General features: G+C 41.3%; 1 protein-coding gene across 1 annotated transcript; it reads left to right on the top strand.

Annotated features, from left to right (window-relative positions):
• Positions 1 to 1,877: 1,877 nt before the first annotated feature.
• LOC121197882 (ral guanine nucleotide dissociation stimulator-like 1) lies at positions 1,878 to 16,297 on the top strand. Its single transcript, XM_041061627.1, has 17 exons — positions 1,878 to 2,287; positions 5,141 to 5,430; positions 6,265 to 6,309; positions 6,459 to 6,658; positions 6,789 to 6,946; positions 7,050 to 7,298; positions 7,493 to 7,596; positions 7,994 to 8,078; positions 9,443 to 9,514; positions 10,150 to 10,236; positions 11,083 to 11,115; positions 11,504 to 11,625; positions 12,080 to 12,169; positions 12,478 to 12,607; positions 13,256 to 13,573; positions 14,196 to 14,310; positions 14,411 to 16,297. Exons 1-17 carry the CDS (start codon positions 2,264 to 2,266, stop codon positions 14,548 to 14,550), a joined length of 2,262 nt encoding a protein of 753 aa, XP_040917561.1. The 5' UTR covers positions 1,878 to 2,263; the 3' UTR covers positions 14,551 to 16,297.
• The last annotated feature ends 8,950 nt before the right edge of the window (positions 16,298 to 25,247 follow it).

The following is a 25,247-nucleotide window of genomic DNA, read 5'->3' on the forward strand; positions in this document are numbered from 1 at the left end:
CCTTAACTTTTACTGTACCTCCATCAACGTGTCAAAATTTCAATTTTTTTTGGTAAGTGAACATGGTAAACATGACACCTGCCAAACAACAACATGTTAGCATGCTTACGTTAGCATTTTTGCTCAAATCACAACTGTGAGTCACTATTGTGGCTGCAGACTCTTGGTCTTGTTCACATGATGCCAAAGTTGTTCTTCAGCTAAACCGAACAATATTCAACCTTACAGGAAAAACAGTGGACTGACTGACCTTTCAACACAAAAGCTTCTTGATAACTAGGACCAGAATGACCAATGTCTGCGCAAACCTTCGGAAGTGCGCTTCAGTTGAACTTATACAATACATTAAAAGAGATGACATGTTAATAGCAGGTCAAGGTGGGGCTCCTACTCTGTGGTGTCAAGTTTGTGTTTACAGCTCAGGCTAAAATATGATGCCATCACTATCAACAATGAAAGGCACTCACAGGAAGAACCACACCTAGAGGCGTCAGAGGGCTCAAAGCACTGGCGTAAATGTTGTGGATGGAACATAGAAAATAAGCCTGTGCCAAGATTTTAGACGAAGAGGAAACATGAGCGCCACTTGTGTTGGTAGCTTCAGTGTTATTGTGACTACAAAAGGTTTAAATATGACCCCCACCGTGTTTAATGCACGAATATTTAATACATTACTGGTAATCCGAGGTCAAAACTTTTGGTGCTAGTTAGTTGGACGACAAATTATTGTGCATGTGATGTTTTTTGTTGTCCGTTAACATTAGGAAAGGAAGAGGAGGACTATACATCACCTGTGAGGATGACGCAGAGCAAAATGCCACACAAAGGAAAGAACAGCAATCTTTCATAGAAAAGCTAAGCATGTTTTAACTTTCCTGGAAAAGTCAACACCATGTAGGTCAGAATGGGAATCTGCTGCCTGGAACATAAACACACAGATACACACACAAACGTATTCAGTCACAGGTGACCTGGGTTCTGTGATAGTGATTTTCATAGTTTGGACAGCAAAAAGAAAGTGTGACTACAAGCAAGGATGACAAGTCATCACAAACTTTAAAAAAAAAGTCTCTGCTGCTTTGACTTGTCTCAAGTCCATGAACTTTATTGAATTGCAATATTAAATCAGTGGAGAACTTTGTAAAACAGATTTTCAGCCACTGAAAGCTTGGCTGAAAACTTCTGGGTAGTTTCATCTGTAACAGTGTGTGAGCTTTTTGGACTGAAATGAAATATTACCAAGCACAAACCAAGCTAATACCAGCTTGAAACAGAGGACAGCAGGTCTCTTACCCAGATGATATCGAATTCAGACAAAATTAAAGAAGTTCACACTGATTCTGCACAGCTAAATTTTTTAAAGTTCAAGGGAATTTAATTTTCTTACTGAGAGTTAGATTTCACTCCCAAATCAGCTGCCAGCTGTTGCTTCACCTAGCTTAGCATGACGCTAACCTTCAGCAAGTCACTGCTTGCTGAACCGTGTTGTTTTTACATCTAAGTTTTTATGCTGATTAAGCATTTAGGGAGCTTTATACTGTAGGTGCTAGCAGACAGATTTTGCTACCCTTGGACAGAGCAAGGCTAGCAGTTTCCCCCTGTTGCCAGTCTTTATGCTAAGCTATGCTAACTGCGAACTGCTGTGAGAGAATAAAGAAACAAAACAAAGAAAACACTATGTATATTTCCCAAAAGGTTGTGCTATTTCTTTAAAATGAAATACAAGTATTGACATAAAGTTATCCTCATAGACAGACAGACAGACACACACACACACACACACACACACACACCTCCTCCTTTCACTCCTCCCACAGTCAACACTTCCAGCACAAAGTCGCCTCCCACTATAAAGCTCGCTGAGTTTCAGCCGGGCTGCGGCTGTCCACTGGCGGAGAGGACACCGGCCGGCGGGTATCGGTGGGTTCAAACCACTTCACTGCTCGGACAGAAAACCAGAGGGACCGTCTGCTCGGGTCTGCTCCGCCTTCGCTCTGACACAGACCGTCACTTGGGAGAAACCCAGCACATTCCTATGGAGGCATAAAATGTAGCCAACAGTCTGCGGTGAAATTCGTCTTTGCAATTGTAACACAGGCGCGTTAATGTAGTTCTAAATAAGATAATTTAAAAAAAAAAGAAAAAAGTTTTTATTATAGCAAGATGAAACCCTAGACTTTCTGCTTCGCAAGGTGGAAGTTGAATTTCAGTCCAAGAGTTTCTGCCAAGATGGAGAGCAGCACTCCTTAGCCCAGCAGACGAGATGGGAAAATGGGAGTTAACAATGGTAAGTCTGATATGATCCAGGGTTAATAACTCAGCTGAGCTGTAGGTTTGTACTGTAGTTTATTTCCACAGAGACAAACAGGGTTATTCAGTGATTACTCTGTCATCTAACATGCAGATAAATGTAAGTATTCTGATGAATGAGATATCCCTGGATCTAACATTTCTGTTTGGTTGCAGTTTTATCTGTGTGTGTAAACATGCCTTCTTATAATGTCTGCAAACCTAATCTGTGCCACAGCAAATCTGCAGTCCACAGGCATTATGTACTGAAGCTGCATGATGTCTGTCTCTGCCTCTCATGTTTGACCATTGCATTCAGTTCACAGAGCAAAGCTTCATGTTTTCTGAAAAGGGAAATACCAGCTAAAATGTGCCTTAGTGCCTTATGCTGTTCTGAAGGTATTTCAGGATCCTTTAACCATATGGATGACAAACGATTTGATCTGTTGCACAATTAAAAGATTTGATTTTTGAATCTGAGTGGAAAGTGCCTAATGTCCTTGCTCTTTTTGGAAAGTGCACCCAAAATATTGATGTGTTTGTTTTGAATGAAAATATAAAATACGGGAAAGCAACATCAATACCAATATAACTGGTAGCGAAAGTTTCGGTTTTGGTTCCAGTTGTATAAAAACAACAACAACAGGTAGCTCTGTGAGTTGAATGTAATGTTAATGCATGAGAGACATAATCTGATGTCCCTGCTTTTTCACTCATAATACTGTAGAGGCCTGCTACCTCTGTGGCTTGCAGGCAATCCAACAACAACAGCAATGCAGTTTTACTTTTTTAGATCTGACTTTCTGTTAAGTTCAGTGCCACCACCGCTTCACTGACACAGAGCAGGACACAAGGCAAACAATCGAAACAATTGATTTTAGCTTCTGCGAGGGACAATAGGGTTTGTGTGATGCTGTAGACACACAAGTAAAACTGGGGCCGTTACATGAAGAAATGTAAATAGTCATTTTCATAAGAAGATGCAAGTCCTGTCATGTAGATAACTGATTTTAAATAATTGCTGTGAGCAAACAGTGTTTTCCATCTCCTCTGCAGCATGCATGTTTGTGCCTGTGAGCCAGTATTGTACAGACAATTATAAAACAAAACTAACTTCAAAACTATGTATTTTTTTTATGATGCAATAGCATGTGTAGTTGAACAGAATGACTCAGATATAAAAGCTCACGGCACATTATTTTCTATGCTGAATAGAGCTTAGAAGCAGACACTGAATATCTGATTGCGTTCGTTCCAGGGAAGCTGTATAGATTTATCAAACATTTCCATATTACCCAGATTAATTAGACATCAGTCATCCAAGAGCTGTTATTGAAGCCTGGGGTTATTATGTAACACACTGGACAATTAAAGGGGCGCTGCACAGATTTTGCACATGAAGTTTAGTTTAGTTTACTTGTCATGAGTTGAGCTCAGCCTGTGGCAGCAGTTGTATAACGTCTTGTGTTGCACTTCTGTGATGTCAGTGGGGTTATCAGGGTTTTTGCAGCTTGGACTTGCAGGATAACAAAATTTAACAGCCTGTATTACAAACGCGGGGATGGAGTTTGGAAGATGTGGACTTTCACCGGGCAAGGGAAGTCTAACAAGCATTATGGGAAATGCAGGATCCAGCACATTTTTTGGAGATTCACCCACTCTAGGAACAAAAAGTCAGGATATCTTCGATCTTGACTGATCTGTTTTTTTAATGTGTCTCTCACAAGAGTCCCAGTTTCTTGGAAGTAAAATGCCAAATCACTGGAGAGTTCCTTTAATGGAGGACAAAGAAAATGGCTGTCCTTAGGCTTAAACAGATACTGTATGTTCTCTGTGGAAGAAACAACTGATGATATTAATTCAGTGGTGATAGTTAATAAGATAAAAACACAGACTGCACATTGTTTAGTAGCTCCCTTTGACTAGCCTTTTTAAACCGTGCGACACAACCGCTGTCTCATTATGCAGCTATAATAATTTTGTTCTCAAGCAGCAAAGGCTGAACAGGGTGCTCAGTATTCACACTGGATTTTCTCCCTGTGTACGTCGCATCTAGTGCTGTTGAGCATTCTGGAGGAGGTATTGCTCAAACACTGATTGATAGCTCTCGCTGAGATCAAACAGAGTCTCACCACTTGTCTGAATATGTAATGGACCCAGTATGTTTGTATAAAATCATGACACTTGGTGCTGAGTGAGCCTATAGTCCTCCAAGCCTCTTTTCATTGGTCATTGGAGGATGCGTGATGTTGAAGGAAACTGAGACCTTTGACATTTTGCATTTGTTCTGGTATTGTTGCTTTGATGTGCTAACCTTTGATAATCCTGTATTTGTCCCTAAACAGTCATGTGTACTGCATGTTAAAAGTTCTTGGAAATTTCAGCTCACTGTGCTACAGGGAAATTGTGAAAATCAAAACCAAACATAGGCTAAAACCAGCATGTAAGCTTGATGCATCATCTGATAATTATTATCATTACACGCTAACCTGTTTGTGCAGTCTTTACAGGCTTGAAATGATGGTAATGAGTGTAAGCAAATATTACGTAGTAGTTGTGGTTCATATGGGATCAGTGTGCGTCTCTGTGGTGTTGTGTCACTTGTTTGTGTGTGTGTATGTGGCTTCACCTGGCAGTTTGGCCATGGGGGCTCACTGCTATTTTTACCTCCTCATGGCTCAACCTCTGACCCTAGTGTTGTGACCAGTAACACTACTAGATATATATTTGTGTATCTGACCCGCACGTGTATATTTTCAAGACACAAGCAGGGCGTTGGATGGCAGCCACTCTCTCAGTGTGAGTGTTGATATAAAACTCAAACATCATTTTCCACCTCTACCACCGCCAGAACCCAGTGCAGGAGTGGGGTGAGGAGTTTGAGGACGGCGCAGTTTACGGGGTCACTCTGCGTCGTGAGCCCGTCCCTTCTTCCCCAAACCCTGGTGGGACAAGTTCATGCAGCGCCTTTGTCCAGTACCGAACCTGCAAGGTGCGGCGTCTGAAGGCCGCTACCCTGGACCTGCTTGTGAATCAGCTCCTCGACCCCGGCTGCCAGGAGCAGGATTATGGCAAGATCATCCTCTCCACATACAGAACCTTTACCAGTACCTCAAAGCTCATAGAGCTGCTCTTTCAGAGGTATTTTCTTGTCCCACTGTATGTCTGGTTTTGTCTGTTTTTCACTTATTCACTTCCTTTTGAAAGTTAGATGAGAAGACTGATACCACTGTCATGTCTGTACGGCAAATACGAAGCTACAACCAGCAGGTTAGCTTAGCTTAACATAAAGACCAGAAAGAAGGCTAGCTGTTTCCTCCTGTCTCTAGTTTTTGTGTTAAGCTAAGCTAACCAGCTGCTGGTGGTAGCTTCACAGTTAGCATATGGACACGACAGCTGTGCTTTGTCTGCTAAAATCTTGACAAGAAAGCAAGTAAGCGCATCTCTCAAAATCTGGAGCTAATCCTTTAATGGATAACTGAATTAAGATATGCTTAATTTCAGTTCTCCCTCATTCATATTCTCACATTAACATGTTAGCATAGCTTAGCCTCTTTCTCTGCTTATCTTCCCCAAATAAGAAAGGACAGCCTTCTTTGAATATGATGAAGAGCTACAATTTAAGACCCATCTCTTGGGCTGTTGTACATGCAAAGTCACCATGTTGTGTCAGAGTCTTTTTATACATTGTTTACCTGACAAAGCAACCCTCTCCTCTCAGCTTTGATGTAATAATGAGTACCTAACAGGTGCTCATTATCGAGAGGCTTTCAACAACAGCAATTGTGCACAGAGCGGTTTTAGGCTGTGGCTGGCACGACTTGAGGTCAGGGTTAGGATAGCAGCTGGGCAGGGACAAATAACAATTTAAAAAAAAAAGGATATAAACAACAGTCTGAAGGGTAGCGCCAAATGCACTGTGACTTTTTTTTATTCTGTCTTTGCATGTTTTTGACCCTGTTTTCATTCTTATAGAGACAGTGCTTCCTCAGATCTAGACAACAGTGAATGCTACAGGAGGTAGGTGGATGACCTTTCCTGTGATCAGCTTTTTTGAAGATGTTTACTTAGACTTTGACCCTTATCCAGTTCATTTCTGCTATGCCACTCTGGTTTTAAAGTGTTGTTCAAACAGTTAATATGTAATTCCTCTTCCGCTGCTTCCCCAGTCCCCTGTTGGCCTTTGTCCAGACATGGTTGGATGAGTACAGTGAGGACTTCAGGGATCCTCCCATGCACCTGGCACTCAGGCTGCTGTTGGATCACCTGAGGATCAGCTCTGCAGTGCATGACAATATGCGTACCCAACCCAACTTCTGCTCTTTGGCTGGGCAAGCTGAGGTGCTGCTCAAGAGGTTCCAGAAAGAAGGTGATCCTCCACCACATAACACCACCAAAAGTGATAAGACCTTTGTTCACTGTCATCATAGCTGTTAACAATCCTCCTGCAAAAAGCCAGGCTCACTTTTTCTTGATTCCTTCTTTGTGTGTTTCTTCAGAAACTGAGACAAATGTCAGTTCTGCCCCGGCAGATCTGGAACAAGAGGAGGTGGGATCTGATGATGAGGATTCAGGATCTGAAAACTCTGTGGATCAAGGTGGTATCATGGATTTCTCTGCTGCATCTGTCGCCGAACAGCTCACCCGAATAGATTCTGTACGTGAGAGGATATATTTTTTATGCTCCACATTTACACATCAGTTATTTTTACATTGATGATTAAAGGCTGAAGATTGTTTTTTTTTTTATGGCGTTTCAGGCTCTGTTTGTTAAAGTGGTGCCTTACCAGTGTCTGGGCTGTGTGTGGTCTCAAAGAGACAAAAAGGAGAACATGTCTCCCACCATCCGCGCCACCATCGCACAGTTCAATGCCGTCACCAACCAGGTCATCATGTCCCTGCTCTGCCAGCCTACAGACCCCACTTCCAGTCCCACTTCCTCCAGCCGGCCTCCCACTACTCCGGTGCAAAGGGCCCGCATCATAGAGAAGTGGATCAGAGTAGCACAGGTCAGTCAGAGTGACTGAATATTAGGCTGCATTCAGAGTCTGACTAAAGGTTTCAGCCAAATCTAAGACTTTATAAGAACCCCATGAACTCAGCCTTTGTTTAACAAGAACAATCATCAACACAAAACATGATTACTGGAATATTTGGTTTGAAATGAAGCGAGTCCACTGAATGCTAAATGTTCCTCCTGCAGGACTGTCGTCGGCTGAAGAACTTCTCCTCTCTCAGGGCGATCCTGTCAGCCCTTCAGTCCAATGCAGTTTACAGGCTGAGAAAGACCTGGGCTGCTGTTAACAGGTAAGGTTGAATAAGGTTATTGTCATTCCTAAGGTCACCGTTTTTGTTTGTCTCTATGGTTGTGTTTATACCGTGTTCTACATAATTGTTCTTTAATGAGGGCGTTGAACCCTCATCCAGTGCAATTCAGTGTCACTGACAGAGCAAGTCAGCAAATGTCTTGCTTTTTGTGTGACCCATATTCTGCGTCAGGTCATGAGCATTGTAGTAATCTATTATAATGTCAAGGACAGGTGAAGCATAACTTCATGTTGTCGTCTTTACGATGTAAACATCTGGTCGTGGACCATTCAATTAAATCTAAAACTTTAACACCAGTTATTGTGGATGATAGTTAATTATTAAAGTATCTGATATTGGATTATATAGTTGCATGTTTCTGTTCTTTTTTTTGTAGGGATAGCATGGCCTCATTTAATAACCTCTGCGAAACCTTCCCTGATGAGAACTGTGTCCTAACCAACAGAGAGCTCCTGGGGGAGGTGAGAAGGAAACCACTTGTTGCACAAAAAAACAGCCTACATTTACTTCATTGTTTACAGTGTTACCACACAGGTGCATAGGTCATGAAGCCTACACTCCTCTGTTAGTCTGTCAAATGTTAATCTGTTAGTTATGCTACTTAGCTATTAGGCTACAGTAGTCAGTTTAGTAATATACATCTTGTATAAAGTATTGATAATGCTTACATATCGCAACTGTAAAATTGTCTGTAAAATAGTGTTAAGTGGTGATACCAGTCATAGTTAAGATAAATATTTAAATGCTGTGTATACCTGACAAAAGTGGCTGATAAAAGGAAACCATGAATTTCCATAGGAAATGGATACAGTTTATCTATGGTACATCTAAGCATGCAATCTGCTACGCACTTTAAATCCCAGCAAACAAAACAAACAAAAAAAAGAACAGTCAGTGAGCTGAACTGAAGGCTACTTAAACAATTAATAGAACCAGTTTTAGTAGAACCAGCACGGGACTACTTCAGCTGAAGTTGAGTGTATATAGATAGGGTCTTTAATATCCAAAATCATGTGACCATAAACAGAACAGACAAACAAACAGAACAAACAAACAGTATGAACTGCTGAGGACATAGTACAAAGTATGTCACTGAAAACATGTTTGGAAATGACTTTCTTCCTATGCATGGATTTTCTCTTTTAATTATTACAAAGATTCATTTTTTCAGTTAATATTTACAGTGCGTTAATGGGAAACCGGAGGCCTCAAGCACATTGTGTTCCTTTTTTTTCTTTTATGTAGTCTCCTTTAGGCAACTGCGTCAGAGGCGTCTTGTGTCTAGTTACAGTGAAAGGACTCTAAAGTCAATAGATCACTCGGTACTCTCTGTACACAACAACCAAGCAACTTACACTAGAATTTGCAGCTTCACAAAAAAGTTCAAAGAGGTTCTTCACCAGGAAATCATTTTAATCTTGTTGTTCTCCTCCGTCTCACTTTCAATTGTAGTTGTATTCAGACACTGCCCTGTTACAAAGGAAGGTTTTATCTGTGTAAACACAATCAATTGTACATGCAGCTGAGCCTATTGGCTGTTTCCTAATACAGATACTACAGACAAAGACTCAAGAGGTTTGGGAGTGGCCTCCCTCCCTGCCACAGGATAACTATTAAACAGGATCTATAAGTTAATGTGTAATAAAAACTTTTTCTTGTTTTGAAGAATTTGCTTCATAAGCCCCTTCACAGTTTTCTCACATGCTTCATTTAAAAATACACAGACAGATATTTTTCTAATCACTCATTTATTTTGATAATGGGCCGATGTGTGCGCCTATAACCTTCATCTGAATATAGCTGTGTCTATGACCCTCTTTTACAGGATGGAGGCCAAGCAGCTGTGGATAACATTTCTCCAAAGATATCCAAGCGGTGTCCGATCCCCAGACAGATGGTAAGCCATAGCTCCCTATGAGAAAAGAGTTGAGATGTTTTGAAGACATGACTTGAAGCCTGGTGCCATATATCACTGAGGCCTGGCTCAACCAAAACACTGAGCAGCAAACTTTCTTTCCCTGCCACAAACTCTGCAATGATCTTACAGTCATAGAGTTGCCATGTATGATCCTTTTACTGTGTGCTATTGTGTCAGAGTCATTCGACCTGAGGTGGTGGTTTAGTTTCAGCTTTTTAAAAAGACACATGCAAAATCCCTCTCATACGATACATCTCTGAAAGCCACAAGAGAGCTGATTTCTCTCAGTGTGGGTGGAGTATCTCTGGCATGGCAGAGGCCCAAACCTATCTTTAGCCTCGCTTGGTGCTGAACAAGTTTCAAATGGCCTCAGATCACCAGGATTATAGGATAGTAATAATAGACTAGACTGGGGTCTTTTATGAGTCATATGCACATTTTCCTGGGCCGTAAAATGAACCCGCAGAGCTTCTAACTGGGACGTGCCCTCTGTGAGTGTCGTCCAACCTCAACCCGTTCAATAGAGTTAAAAAAAAAAAAAAGAGCTAATGCTAATGCCTGGATTTGAAAGACACAAATGAACAAGTACAGTGATACGTGTTGTTTCTTTGCAGAGTACCTCCAGTGGAGTGGTTCCTTACCTGGGTACCTATCTTACCGTCCTCACCATGCTGGACACTGCACTGCCAGACACTGTGGAGGTACACAATGTAGCCTGAGTAACAGTTCCACTGTGTGATATTAATACTTTAAGTTACGTTTACTATACACTGTGTGGTAAAATATCATAAGTAGATCTATTTTCAGCTTTAGCTAAGGCTAACTGGGGCTGTCTCATCAGCTAGTTTGATACAGCTGTATTGCTTTGGCTGTCTAGTGAGTTGTCTCTGTGACAGAGAAAGTTCTGGAGTCCACCCACTCAGCCAACCCAGAGTGGAGTTACTTTGTTTTTCTTTTTCTAATCTCAGAATTGTAGTTACTGCAGGTTTACTTTTAAAGCTTTTCTTCACTGAAATTACACACCTATAGCAAAATATTTTAAATAAGGTAAAACAGATGTCAAAAAGTCTGATTTAAGTCTTAACTCTTTAGCTTTGCAGTATAACTTCATCAGCATCAGTGACTGCTGTATGAACAGTTAATGAATTACTGATAACACCGCACAACATAGAGATAATCGTATTGAATTGTATGACTACGCATACTACGCACACAAAAGATACTGATACTACAGCTGATAAACGGGTTCGAGGGAGGTTTATTCTTGTCCTCGAAAACAGTTTGACAAAAACATTTCTCCCTCAAAGACATTTAGCTTTGCTCAGTTGTGATGGAGAGTGAAGAAGTAGTGTTCATTAATAAATAAAAATTCAATACTCCATGTTCATGTAAAATATAGTCACATTTACAGCTGTTTTATACTATATAGTCAATTGTTAAGTAGGGGATGTTAGAATAAATTGTTACTGTAGTGTTTCTGTCCATTTCTTGATATAATTAATAATTGCTAAATGCAATAAATAAACACTGTTCTACTCTTTTGGCAGGGTGGGCTCATAAACCTTGAGAAGAGAAGGAGGGTGAGTGGTTCCTCTTTGTGTAATCTTTTATGTCCTGGTTTCTTTTCACAGTTGTCAAAAACAAAGTAGAAAGGTTTCCACATAACATCCTGTCAGCACTACATGCTTGTGTGTATTTGCACTGTCAAAGTAAACAGAGTAGGTTGGACATTTTTCTGACACTTGTTTTTTAGTATGACATGCTGAATGCCAGATATCTTTGGTTTGGCTTTTTAAACATTTACACGTCTTCAAGAAACAGTTTACTGCAGCTTTGTAGCCGTTCAAAGTCTCATGTTGTATCACCTCGTCGCTCCAGGCAGGTTATGCAACCACACAGATAACTGGAAGCAGGACACCTTACCGTCTCTGTCACTCTGTTTATCTGTTTATTTGTCTGTCCCTGCAGGAATTTGAGGTTCTGTCACAGATCCGTGTGCTGCAGGCGTCCTGCTCCCAGTACAGCCTGCCCCATCACCCCAGAATCGCTGCCTGGCTGCAGGGATACAAGCTGCTCACTGACCAGGAGAGGTGAGATGGGGGCCAGAAAATAAAAAAAAAAGTGAAACCATGCTGAAAGCCCAATAAAAATTTGGTAATCTGGTATTTACACAGTCAAAATGTCCCGTCCCACTAATATATGTCATCTTGTCAGGTAATCAGTGCTTGTTATCAGTTGAGGTATGGATGTAATGCTGTCACAGGTGGAGGAGGTCATGTTTATGACATCCACATGACTAAACTCAGTAGTGATGCAGTTTATGGTACAAGCAGTTTAAGCAACACATACCAAAGGGTCCAATATTACCTTTATGTTATAAATAATCAAATGAGTAATTTTTGTATTTGTGAATTAAAACTACGTCACATTACATAACAGTGGTGTGTTCACTCTCTACTTTGCGCCAGCCACAACAATCACAAAATCTGATTCATAAAAATCTGGCCGAGGGGATTTTCAGTGTTCATGTTTGTCACGTTACAGCTATGAACTGTCGAGACAGCTGGAGCCTCCAGTGGACCTGTGTTCACCAACTCTCTGGAGCCACCGCACACTCACAAAGAAGCTCTCCAGGTGACTATCGTGCTCTGGTCTAATTTGAATATTCAAACACACGCAGCATATGCACATTTTGCTGTGCACACAGACCTGCACGCAGCACTTACACTTTAATGTCACAGCTGGAACAAACAGTAGTTGTGAACCCATTTTGTTTTGCTATTACAGGAATACATTCTGTTGTATTCAGTGCTGATCTATAGTAAAAGATTTTAAAAAATCTATACTATTATATAATTAAATAAAAACAACTTTTATATCATCATGGAATGAGTTTCGTCTGCCTTCTTTGACACAAGCTCAAGTGAAATCTCTGTCCTCAGTCTCCTGACGGCGAGTGATGGTTCGAAGAAACTCCCTGCTGACCAGATCAGCGTTTCATCTTCTGGATCCAGTGGATCTGAGATGGAGGATCTCTCCTCGCCAAACTCGGCCTGCTCCATCAGACTGCAGGTAAACAGCTGTTTCTGTGTGTGTGTATGTGTGTGTGTGTGTGTATATGTGTATGTATGTGCCTCATTGTCTCGTAGCCTAGTTTTCTGTCCGTCCTTTGTCCTTTATGGCGTAAACAGTGGTGTCTTTGTTGGACGCTTTGTCATGCTGTGCCTTCATCTAATGGGTCTCTGTGTTCAGCACAACATCCACTATTTACACTTCACAAACAATCGTCCTGTCTTAAGTAGTCAAACAAACCCTGAAGCATCTCTAATGAGAAGTAGAAAACACTGAATGGCTTTTTAAAACTGGGAAACTTACATAATCTCGCTTCACTAATGACCCTCTTTACATCGAAACTAGCTTGAGTCCTCAATAAGTGCAATTTCAAATGAGCAGGTCCTTCATTGAGCTGGAGTGGGAATTGTGTAATGGTGCTCAGTTCTCACTGCTGCACAGTGGCTCAATAGCTTAGTTGTTCTCTGTAGAACATCCATCCATAAACATACTCCTTCTTTTGAGGGTCGGTTGTGGAGCTGGGGCCAGTCTCAGCCGACACTGGGCGAGAGGTGGAGTACACCCTTTGACAAGTCTCCACTACAAAGGCTATGACCATATTCCCAGTGTCACTCATCTCTATTCTTTCTCTTGTCATCTTCTCTGCAGTCCTTTCACAGCTCATGCAACAATGTGTGTGAGGCCTTCTCCTCCTCCTCTTCCTCATCCTCCCCCTGCTCCTCCACGGCGTCCTCTCCAGACTCCCCTACTCCCTCCAGCTCCTCTCCTGACTGCCGGACGGACCTTTGCTCCCCAGCCTCGTCATGCGGCGGCGCACGGCCAAAATCCGCTCTGTCCTCTCACCACAAACGCTCTGTGTCCATGACCTCCCTGCCTGTGTACAACCGCCAGGTGGCTGACTCCTGCATAGTCAGGGTGAGCGTGGACCTGGCCCAGAACAATGGCAACATGTACAAAAGCATCCTGGTGAGTTTATCCTCAAGTATTGATTTCAAAATATTAGCTCTAAACCACTTTAGATACTTAGAAAACACTGTACATCAATACTAGATGTATATAAAAAGGTTTTAAATGATGAAATTTACATCTCCTGTTTCTCCCTTATTGAAAAATCTAGAATATATGAATATGCAAATATTTTTCATCTCAAAAGTTTAACTCCTGGGTGAAAGAAATTTCCTACTGCACTGAAAAGTCAGTGCATGTAGACACTGGTGGCTTCAAGTTTCCACATCACACACCTGTAACTTGAATATCGGCTCACAAATGGTTTTCAAACTAGTTGTAATATGACAAAATTGTGCTTGCTCATACACGTGCACAGTAAAACAGATTATTGTGAAAACAAACTCTGCACATGCATCATTCTGCACAGGTGAAACATTCAGTATGCATGTTTGAGTTGAGATAGACTTTATTATCAGAACATAAATACTTCTTCCACTACAATGCTACTCTTTCAGCATTTGAATGAAGCAAACAGTTAATGCACCTCCATCCGTGTTGTGAAGTCATTTTCTCCAGCAAAAACTTCCTCCTTCATTTAAGTGTATTTTATAGCACTTATGTCTTTCTTTGTCTTTCATAGTTGACCAGCCAAGACAAAACTGCTCAGGTGATTCAAAGGGCACTGGAAAAGCATCACCTTGAGCACATGAACTGGCAGGAGTTCACCCTGACACAGGTCATCTCCTCGGAGAGAGGTCAGAACAGAATAACATGGAAAATACTCCACTATGAATAGAATCTCTGAAACCTCTTTTGACAGCTTCTCTTGTTTTTTTTTTTTTTTTCTCTTTTCAGAGTTGCTCATACCAGATAAAGCGAACGTCTTCTATGCCATGTCCACCACGGCAAACTTTGACTTTGTTCTGCGGCAATTCCCCAAGGGCCAGAAGAAACCACTGAGGGCCACGTCAAGCCTCGGAAGATACACTAAGTAGCACCTCTAGTCTACAAATTCTCCACGTAGAAGAGCCAGTGGGACATTGCTGGAAAATGGTCTTTATTTTTAATAGTTGTTTTATAAGAGTATGTTCAGAGAGATGGACCTTATCCTTTATGCCTCATTTTCACCACAGTGGTGAAAATGTGACTTTTTTTTTAACATGACTGATAGAATGATGAAAAAGCACTTTATGAAGAAGAATGCAGCAGAAACTGATGAAGCTTTAAAAACACCTGGATCGGACATGCTTTTATTTCCTGTTGGAATAAACTGTGTATGAATCCTGCCGTTAAACCAAAAAAAAAAAAAAGGAAAAAACAAAACACCCATTCCTTGACTTTTCCCAGAGCTGTGTGGGTCATAGATTTTCTCTCTGACTCTGCTGCTAGCTGTCAATCCCCCGCCGCCCCCCCGAGAGCTACATGTGGCGACATCAGTGACCTATTTATACATGAGCACTGAGAAATGACGGGCCATTCCCCTACGCAGCTGGGTGCCATTAATAACCTGTGAGTTTGAAAGGGAATGGAGGTCATAATGAACTCCTGGGGCCCCCGCAGCAGGTTGTCAGGCGCTGGTGATGAGATAGCCCGGTGCGCTCTTGTTCCTGTGACAGCGCCATCTGAGGAGTGGGTGGGGACGTTCTCACCGGGGATCACTGTGTTCCCTGGGAGTTTCAGCCCGGCTCCTCCAGTGTTGCTGTGATGCTTATCGTGTGCGACTGGCAGCCCTGACTGGAAAGATGGCATTCCTGAACTGGAGTAACCATGGCAGCAAGAGACTTTGATGGATGGGGATGTAAACAGCGACGGCTACTGTATCTAGATGAGATAACAATAAGGGTGAACTGCTGTGTGTGTGCTTTTAGTGTTAGCGCTATGACTAAGTAAATTGGAATTTAGATTTTGTAATGTTTTGTATTTATTTTCACTCTGGTTCCACTGTGGTTCACTTTGAATGCACCTTTATTTGATTGACACATTGTGATGACTCACCAGGTGGCTTTAACTTGTCCTGACTGGTTGAAAAATAATTTTTCAAAACCTACTTTTCAAATACTTTTGCAATATGTGTGATTGGTTTTGTTAGAATTTTAGTGATGTCTTATTTTCCAATGAATACTGAGAATATTTAAAATGTTTATTATTATTTTTTACTTAATTGTATTTAACAGTTTGGTTCTGACTCATGAAGCCTGGATGTAACTGGTGCTTAACTCAGCTTGAAGCCTAATGAGGAGTTTAGATGTGATCATTTCACTGACGCAAACACTGAGATTGTGAGAAAGAGGATAATGATCATATTTTTTTTCTTGCAGATAAAGCTCCAGGGGGTAGTTGCAAACAGGAAGAGTTATACAGTAAACAGACACCCTTAGTAAAATCACAGTTTTATCACTCGAGTCCCCATCTGGGAGTTGAGAGCATTGCTCAGAGGCGTACATCTCTTTCGAGGAAAGAAACGGATGTCTCTTTGTCCTCCTCAACACACACACTCCCTATAAACAGTAAACTCTTTCCCAAAACTCTTCTTCTCTTAAAATTGTGCAATATCCTTTCTCTTGGCAACTGAAACTTGAAATGTATAGTATTTCTTGCTTATAAAAAAACTGCTTTTGTTCACTCTTTAATGAAGATAGTGTCACACTTGTACAACAAAAAATAAACTTAAAAAAGAAATCCAAGATTTGAAATTGCATTTCCTCCCTGTATTGAAATTTCTAATAAAGAGATTTTCCTATTTATCTGTGTAGGTCTAATGTAGCCAGCCAGGAAGAACATGTTTCCTTTTTGAGTTATTATTAAGTTGTTTGTTTGTTTCAAAGTTTAATGTTGATATAAGCTTTGTGGGGCAACTATATATTCTTTCCCTCAATCCCATTTTTTTAATGTTCACTCACTGTCAATTGGACAATGTGCAAAGATTTTAAGGTGTTTTTTTTTTCCAATTACAAACCAGTGTACAGCATTGGTGAAAAGTATTGGCACATACACACAACAGCATTTTACACACAAGGGAATAGGAAGATAAGCAGATGGTCCAACAAGAAACTGGTGAAAAAATGCCAGGTATAATTAGTGGCTTGGGTGATGAGGGAACTGAAGTCAGGTGTGGGACTGAGGAGGGAAGCTCAGGTGATTGGAGATGTGAAACAGGTGAGCAGCTGGATGTGACAGGAAGTCTGGGGACATCTGGTGGGAAGATGAAGAATGGCAGGTCTTGGGAAATGAAGGGGACAGAAGAGTGCAGGGGCCGGAGACAGGGGCCGAAGGGAACTGGGAAGCAGAATGTGACTGGGAGAGGGGCAGAAACTTCCAGCAGACAGGTGCAAGAAGCTTCTAGTTGGCTACAAGAAATGTTTAGGGGCTGTTGTTGTTGTCAGGTTTTACTACCTGCTAAGTGTTAGTGAAAGGTGCCAGTAATTGTGTCTGGGATTCATTTTGTGCTTGTATCATTTCACAATTATGTAAGTTTTTGTTTTTTTTGTTTTTTCTCTTGCTCAGTAACAATGGACATTTTATTAAAATATTCTGGTTTTACAAAATCGGCTCATTTATTTCTGAAGATATTCTGAATTATGTGCTTTAAATTCAGGGTTTCTAATCATTTAGACCAGGACTGTAAGTTGTAACAGCCATGAAAAAACCCTAACAGAAACAAGAAATTCTTCTGTAATGTAATGGAAAATGTGTGTGTAGTGCACCACCTGAGTCAATGTAGCCTGTCCTCTTTTCTTTACTGAACCTAAAATACGTTAACATTATATGAATTCATAATACACCAAAGATCTAAGTTCCAATATGAAATAAGTACAAAAAAGAACATATTTAATAAAAATAAAATAATCAATAATTGAGACGTTTTTATTTTCATAAAGAAGAAAATGTTTAATTATTAAATATTGACGTTTTTGTGGTAATATATTGTAATTCAGGGTGCACTTACTAGACAATCCCTAGACAATGCCATATTTTTTTTTTTTTAAATTTACAGTTGATCTAATGGCATGTATTTGAAATTTGAGGCCTGTTTTCTTAATGAGCAGCAGTTTTATAAGGTAAGGTTAATCAGTAATGTTTTCTACCTCAAGTAATATAGTATATCACACGGTGAAAATACAGTCAAACTACTAATAAAATAAAGTGGCTTAATTCCACAAATTATTGATTTTTATTGATTTTTATTTTTTTTTTAGTTTTGTCTTATTGCCGTACATGACGTCACTAGCCTCTTCAGGTGCTCGTGAGTGGTCGTGGTGCGTGCGCCTTGTTATTTCTCCAGCCTTTTTCTTTTACGGTTTCCAAACGGCTAAAAATACAACAAGACCTGTTTTTATGTTGGTATACTGAAGTTTCCCCAGCAGGATAAATGTTGGTGCAGTGTGACAGCGTTTGACCGGTAACAAGCACGTCCACGGGGACAGACACAGAGGAGGAGACAAAGCACCAAGGGTAAGTCAGTTTTAAAGCTCGCTAACGTAAGTTAAAAGAAAGTGACAATGGCAGAAATGGTTTACCTCATGTTCACAAAATCCAGTAGCATTAAAAGTCCATTAAATGTCACCACTGGAGGGCGCCAGAGAGCCGTGCTGCTGAGCCGTGCTGCTGAGCCACTGATGAGCTCGTTACCAGCAGCCTGTGCAGACTTAGAGACGCCGCTCGGGTGCAGCAACATTTTGTCAGCAAAAACCGAGTGGTTCCTTCATGTGTTTGGTAGCAAAGTGCTGTAGAGGCTTTGAACAGTAGTAAGAGGTTGTTGTTGTTGTTTTTTTTTTTTTTTTTGGGTGTGTAGATGTCTTGATGACGAACAACATAATATTGTTGCATAACTTGAAAACCCTCAGGGCATGGTTTGCTCCATTTCTTCATTCCATTAAACCTGAATGTGAAGTCTGGGTTGAATGGAGGAGATCTTCTAACCCAAGTTCTTTGACATAGAAAACACAGTAACGTCTCCATGCAGCTGCTCAGTGGCGCACCTGATCAGAGGATCAGAGCAGTACAGGATTTCTGTCAGGGCAGGGGTAAAAGCAGTCTGTCCTCTATTGAGTGCTGCTAGCCCATCTACCCACTCAGTGCACTTGGCTGCAGTAGACGCACACTCAGCAGAGGGATACGGGTTTGGATTCATTAGATGAGGACTTGCCCCACAGTGTGTGTGTGTATGTGTGTTGGAGGGGATGCACAGGTCAGCAGTTCTGGAGGAGAAACAGGACACTGCCCCTCATCTTATACTTTCTCATGTATTATGTATACATGTGATGTCCGGCCGTGAGCTTGGCTGTGTGTGTGAGCTGCATGTCGCCATGGAAGTACACACTGTATCAGTGCTGCCCTCAGCCCTGCGAGATCCAAAATGCTATTTATCTTTAGAGCCTGTGTAGAGCAGTGCTCTGCAGGCCAGAGGAGACATTCAAGGTCTTATCTGGATTTGTCCAGGAAATCGGTATAGCAGGCCTCTAATGAGGATTGATGAGACATGGAGTTTAGTTGTCAATAAAATCAATGATCTTCACCTCTGTTGACCCAAGAGCGTTTGAGGAAGTCGGGGTTTCAGTTCATGGCTGCTTACATTCTAGAAGTCAGGTGTGTAACTTGTGGTTAAGTCAGAAGTCATTTCCACACAGTCTCAGGCCTGTTGAGCATTTCCTTTTCCTCCTTAATGTAACATTAAGATCTTCATATGGCCATGAAATGTTGACCTCAGTTTGCCTGGTCTTCATCTCAAGGCTCAGTGGGTACCCTTTAGCTTTTGCACTCGGCTGGAACATCCATGGCTTTTGCTTGGATTGCTTGCACAAGAGGTGATGACATCAGATCCTGTGTATTGGGTAAGAAGGAAGTGTAGCATATACATGGCCGAACAAAGCTGTGTGAGAATGCTTTAGTCGCAATGCTTTTCTCAGTTTTGACTTGCATCAGGACGAAGTTCTGCACGTAAAAGCAGAAGAATTGTCCTTACCTTATGAAAGCATACCTGCTGTTTTGTTTTGCTTGCTTCATAAGCAGAGAAATTGGAGGCACATGTGAGAATGTGGAACCTATGAAAATGTTTGGCAACACTTTCCTCTGATCTCTTCTGACGGCAGACAGCTGCCCCCCGCCTCACCTGAATGACTCCCCCCCCGTGGAGGAGAAAAGGCATTCAGCTGTTTTTACAGCTTAGAGCCAGAGGAAGAGAGGCATGTGCCGGCAGCTTGTGTGTGTGTGTGATATTGCATGTGTGTTGAGGTCAGTGAGTTATTGCCATGTTTTCACCATCTACATAGATGTTACACATGTGTTAGTGGCTGTAAAAGCTGTAAAAAAAAAAAAAAAAGCCAGCTCCAAGCCTTGTTTGCATGTGTGGGCTCTGCACACTGTTGATAAACACAACCTCGTTCCCCATTCTCAGAAGAGGAAGCGGGGAGTGGGTGGGGTCGAGAAGAGCCCACGGACTGATTCTATATATACACACATACACATACAGAGAGAAAGAGAAAAATTTCACACAGGCACACCATATACACAAACATTGACTCACTATGAGTGACAGTCGTGCCTGTTTGCACTAATGCACCCCTAGATATTCTTGGCAGGGTGCAGGTTGGTTGTGCCATATGTGCACACGCTCATGCATATGCATGGAGGGCTAAATATTACTCCCCACTTCAGTGCAGACATTTCTGCCATTGCTTGCACATTTGAACCCACAAACAGATGTTTTGCACCTATATGAGGCGGCATTATTCATGGCTCTCTACCCTCACCTCTGAAATAAGTGTAGGATGTTGATCAGGATTGGCAACCTTTTCCTTCCTGTGACTAGTGCTGCCACAAAGAAACACTCAAACATGCACTCATATTTCTTCCGTCTTAGCTGTATCACTGATAAACAGTCAGTTTACCGAAAAGACTGCTGTTTTATTTTAAAGAAAAACGTCATAGAGTGAAAAAAATCAACAAGAAACCCTGCATTATCATGCATTGTTGTAGTAAATGTAATTCAGAAAGGGAGACATTGAGAATGACATGAGACAGAGCAGGAATGGAGTTTAAAATCCTGATTTCAGGGAAATCAGAAGAGGCTTGGGAAGTCTAGCTAGCTATCTATCCGTATTTAAATGATCTAATGCCATGATTCTACACATTCCATAAAAGTAACTGGCAATATGCACCTTTAAATCTGGTTTGTGATCCACCAAGTAACACATAGAAGAAGAAGAAGCAGTGTGTGTGATGTATGGACGATGTATGTGAGGTTTTTTTTTTTGTTTTGTGTCTGTCAGAGGGAGAGAGCCATAGGTGACAGTGAGAGAAGTGAAACGCCAAAGAGAGTCTCACATTGGCAGCTTAAAAAAACATATGTGCTTGATGTCAATATATACTCATGTACTACATCCCACGTAGAACAAGTCATGTGACATCAAATATATTCAACTCATCACGTTGTAATGTGAGCAGTATGTTTCTTGTAAGCAAACATGGGCTCGTCACCTGTAGGTCTGCGACACTTAAATACAAATAATATTCATTCATCCATTCATATAGTACACACCAGTGTATATTGCTGTTTTTAGATAAAACCTACCCCAGTGTTTTGACATATGGGCTAAAGAACCAGGACTCAATGAGATCCAGCTAAGAAGAGTCTCTGACCTGAAGACGCAGTTTACAGCTCAGGAGACCCTGTGGCGACCTGTTTGATTTGTCTCTGACATATGTCTTCCATATTTTGGCCAATCAGGAGAGACTTCAACACGCTTCCTACCATTATTTCCTCTTTCCCTGTGGTGTTGTGCGGTTAAGTGTTTTTGCATGTGCGTTGTGTGTTATGTGTATTGTATGTAATCTACCTGCATGTGGTTGTGTCTATTTTTAGACATTAGTTGTGCTTGCACTTATCACTTCATGGACGGATTTGTGTACATGCACGTGTGTTTGTGTGTATGTGAATGGAGATGTGTGAAGCGCTAGCCTCCTCCAGCGTGAGTCATACGGTGACGTAAACAGCCTCAGTCACTCACACGCCTGGCCCAAGCACATGGCTCTCAGACAACACACTCCCTGCCTTCACGTGCTATCCTACCCCCTTCCTCTCCCTCTCTCCCACTCTCTCTTTGAGCTCTGCTTTTTTTTTTTTTTCCCGTTTTACCAAGAACCCACCCATTTCCTCTGCTCTGCCTGTTGCTTCACGGACAATAGCAACCATTATTATTCCCTGATTTAAGTACATGTCAGTAACCTAGTTTCTCTTGGAAAACAACAAGCCGAACAAGCAACAGAGCTTTTTTTTTTTTTCATGTTTGCATTTTACTCAACTCATCTGCCCCTTTTTGTAGTCACATTTTTCATTCATGCAGTTTTTTTTTGCTGCTTTCTGTCCAGATGAAGTATAGTTTGCCCTGTTGTTGGTGAATTTTTCGTCGCCTCTGTTGCAACTCATGGGAGAGTCTTGCCTCAGCTAAATGTAAACATGTCTCAACTGCTCATGCTGTAGCTGCTATTAATAAGAAGCTGTCTGTGCAGGAGTTGCTTAAGAGCTGAAAAAAAAGGAAAGAAAAAACAACCTTTGCCAAGAATCCCAGTGGGGTTTTTGGAAGCAGCAGCGCTTCTTAGAAAGTGGGTGAGTGAGAATGGGATTGGAGGTCAAATCAAATTTGGAACGCGGCTCACCCTGCTCGCACACATGTCATTGGTAGCTGGTGTAAAACACAAAAAAAGTCCAACAGCTACTGAGTTCCCAGGCTGTAACAAAGACCTCTCTGGTTTTGCTTTTCTAGCGTTTATTTGCTCACGACTGAGGCTGAAGGTCACTCTGCAGTGGAGTGTTTGAACTAACATGGCTGTATCGTTAATTGTCATCACCAGCATTATGAGAGCGTCTGAAAAACCTGGTGTTACAGGTTCAGTGACCCACATAGTCTGAGTGAAATCCCAGCTTAACCCGTGCCTCTGTCTTGCACAGGCCTTGTAGAAATGCAGCCTGTGGTCTTGTCTCTTTTCTGTTTGTCCATCTCTCCGAGCCATGCAGCTTCAGACATGTCAATCATAGCAAGACACAGCACTTCAACACAACATAACTTTGGGCTACAACGTGACAAAAGTTGTTTTCAGTTTCAGTCCTCGTTGGCTCAGTTCGTTTATATATTTCTGCTGCACTCTTGTAATCACACTTCGGGGTTCGTCACGTCCTCTGCTCGCGTCACACTTCCAATAAATCTGTTGAATGTAATCTACTCACACATTATGTTGCTTTGGCAGCAAACTTGGTGTGCTAACAATGATGGAGCTTATGGTGGCACACTAGAACACAGCCGGTAAGCAGTGAAACGGCAAACACAAACAACAGCTGATACTGTAAATCCCCTCCTTCCAATTTACTGCCATACCCACCTGCTAACCTGACCACCCTACCCCACTCCACCCCACCCCACTCCGTGCCCTTGGCACAGTGTGTTTGTATATGTGCGTGTACATCTGTCTGTGTGGGTCTGCTTTACGTAACCGCCCGCGTTGGCTCCAGTAAAGGTGTTACTGTAACACGTTGTGTGCCGACTGCATGTGAGCAACCACTCACATGGGGCCTGCCGTCCCCCCTTCTCCCTCCCCCCTCCAGGTGTTTGGATTAGAAGAGGAGGGATTGAGTGGTGGGGAGGAGCAGGGAGGCCCTTACTGTAAACTGACTCTCTGGCTGTCAGTGTGTACACTTATGGCCTCTTTACTTCCTTCTTTCCCTCGCTATATCAGTCTCAAGGCACTGTGACTTTTATGTGCACTTGTTGCTCTATTGTGAGGACTTTATTTCTTCTGCTATGTTATCTTATCTAGTGCTTTTTTTTTTTGGGTCTTTTTTGCTGAGTGAGCCCACGAGCGTTCTCCAACTTTTTCCTGACAGCCAGTGGCAGCCACTGTTGCTAAATGCAGCATTGCATAAACATCTCCACAGGCAGCTCACACTGCCCCAGCAGTTTATTCCAAACATGTGGTTTGGAATATATCTGTTCATGTGAAATATGAACATTTCTTTAAATTTTGATTAAGTTGATTTAAGTTGATTTTTGCTGTAATTGTTAGGGTGTATTTCTGCAAGTGTACTCCCTATTAAAAGTTAACCAGCGGACTCTAGTAGATACTAGTAGATAACTTTGGAAGGCAACTTCCTTCTTTCCTTTCCTTTCTCTATTTGGATCTCCATTAGCTTCTACAAACTGGTAGCTAGTAACAGCAAAAAGCAATAAGACAGTAATTAAAAGCACACTATCAAAAGACAAAATAAGCTAAAGCTCAGAAAATAAGTAAAATTGCATATGAAACAATAAACGATGGTAACCTATAAATGGTTTTAGCTAATTAACTTTTTAAAAAGTTAATATTTCCTGAAATTTCCTTGAGGTTTTTAGATCAGTTATAAGATGTTTTTAAGAACAAATCTAGGGTTGCTAGCTTGTGAAAAATCCTTCTGGCCACTGTGCATCCTTTCTGTTTGGTAATAATGCAGTTTTAAATGTGTAATCCATTAATTCCATTACAAAGTTTTTAATACCTGGGTTTTGGTCCATATCTTCTTCAGCTGTTTTTCAAAGTAAGTGTCCAGTTTACCAAAGAAACTGTTCATGACCTGGTAACTCAAAGGTTGTTCTTATTAATGACTTATAACTGATGTATAAAGATTTAATACATTTCTGGTATCATCAAAACAAATTATGAATGAGTAACAAGATGGCTCCAAAACAAGTTTAATGACTATGACTGGGAGAATGTTGTTGCCATCATTTTTTGGTATAGTTTTATTAAATAGGTGACTTGAGCAAGACTTCAGAAAAATGTTGAGTATTTTCACAACAAAGCAACGTAATTCACAAAATTCTCAAATCCTTCACACTTTACTTAGGTCTTCCCAGCCATTAATATCACTATAGTGTTCAAAGCATCCTTTTAAAGCAGGTATAAGTGATATTTCTCTATCAACAATAGATCACATGAATTCTTTTATGTGAGAGGGGTAGTTCGTGGTGACAAACCCACAGAGGATTATCACCCGAGTCTGAAGTTCCTGTCAGCTTTACTGAGCTTTAAAGCGTCTTCAGCTCGTTGTTTTGGTTGTCTGGTCTGCAGCTTTACTACTTTGATTCACTCTCATGGCTTCATCACTGTTTTTGGCTGCAGCAGGAAAAAGCTCTAAAGCCCCACTGCATGCTTTTTTTGCAGACACACTGAACAGCTAGCTGGTGAACCCAGTGCAGCATTTAGCAGCTCAAGAGCCAGATATTTTCCTCTGGAGTTGGCAGAAACCAAAAACAGAGCTGGAAGAGAGAGAATATTGAATGTAGATTTCTAAGGTGTACAGAAACATGAATGAATAATAACTCTGCTCTGTATGTCTTGCATGTGTAAATGGGCACCGGTTTGCCTAAAGGGTAATCACTTGTTGGTGTTGTGTTTACAGCCTCTTCTGCTCCCAAGTGACCAGAAAAAAAAAGATTTAAATAATACAAGCTCTAGCTTATCAGTTTGAGTAGTAATAGGGAAAAGTGAAGGGCAGTTTCTCTTAGCCCATATCAGTCTCTAAGTTAAGAAAATAATAATATTCCTATTAAAACCAGAGAACTTCCTTATTGCAACTTTTATTATTTTACTAGCTTAATCAGAGAACTTGCAAATATATACTTCCTGTATATTTGTCAGAAGCCAATACACACCTGAAGGGTTG

Source organism: Toxotes jaculatrix, chromosome 18 (genome assembly GCF_017976425.1).
Source record: "Toxotes jaculatrix isolate fToxJac2 chromosome 18, fToxJac2.pri, whole genome shotgun sequence".
NCBI lineage: Eukaryota > Metazoa > Chordata > Actinopteri > Toxotidae > Toxotes > Toxotes jaculatrix.

What these genes read in the sequence shown, in the direction of transcription:
- LOC121197882 (XM_041061627.1), top strand. Translation starts at nt 2,264, where the DNA reads ATGGGAAAATGGGAGTTAACAATG. An exon ending in AGCTCACCCGAATAGATTCT is followed by an intron (nt 6,947 to 7,049) that starts GTACGTGAGAGG and finishes ATGGCGTTTCAG; the next exon opens with GCTCTGTTTGTTAAAGTGGT. An exon ending in CTCACAAAGAAGCTCTCCAG is followed by an intron (nt 12,170 to 12,477) that starts GTGACTATCGTG and finishes CTCTGTCCTCAG; the next exon opens with TCTCCTGACGGCGAGTGATG.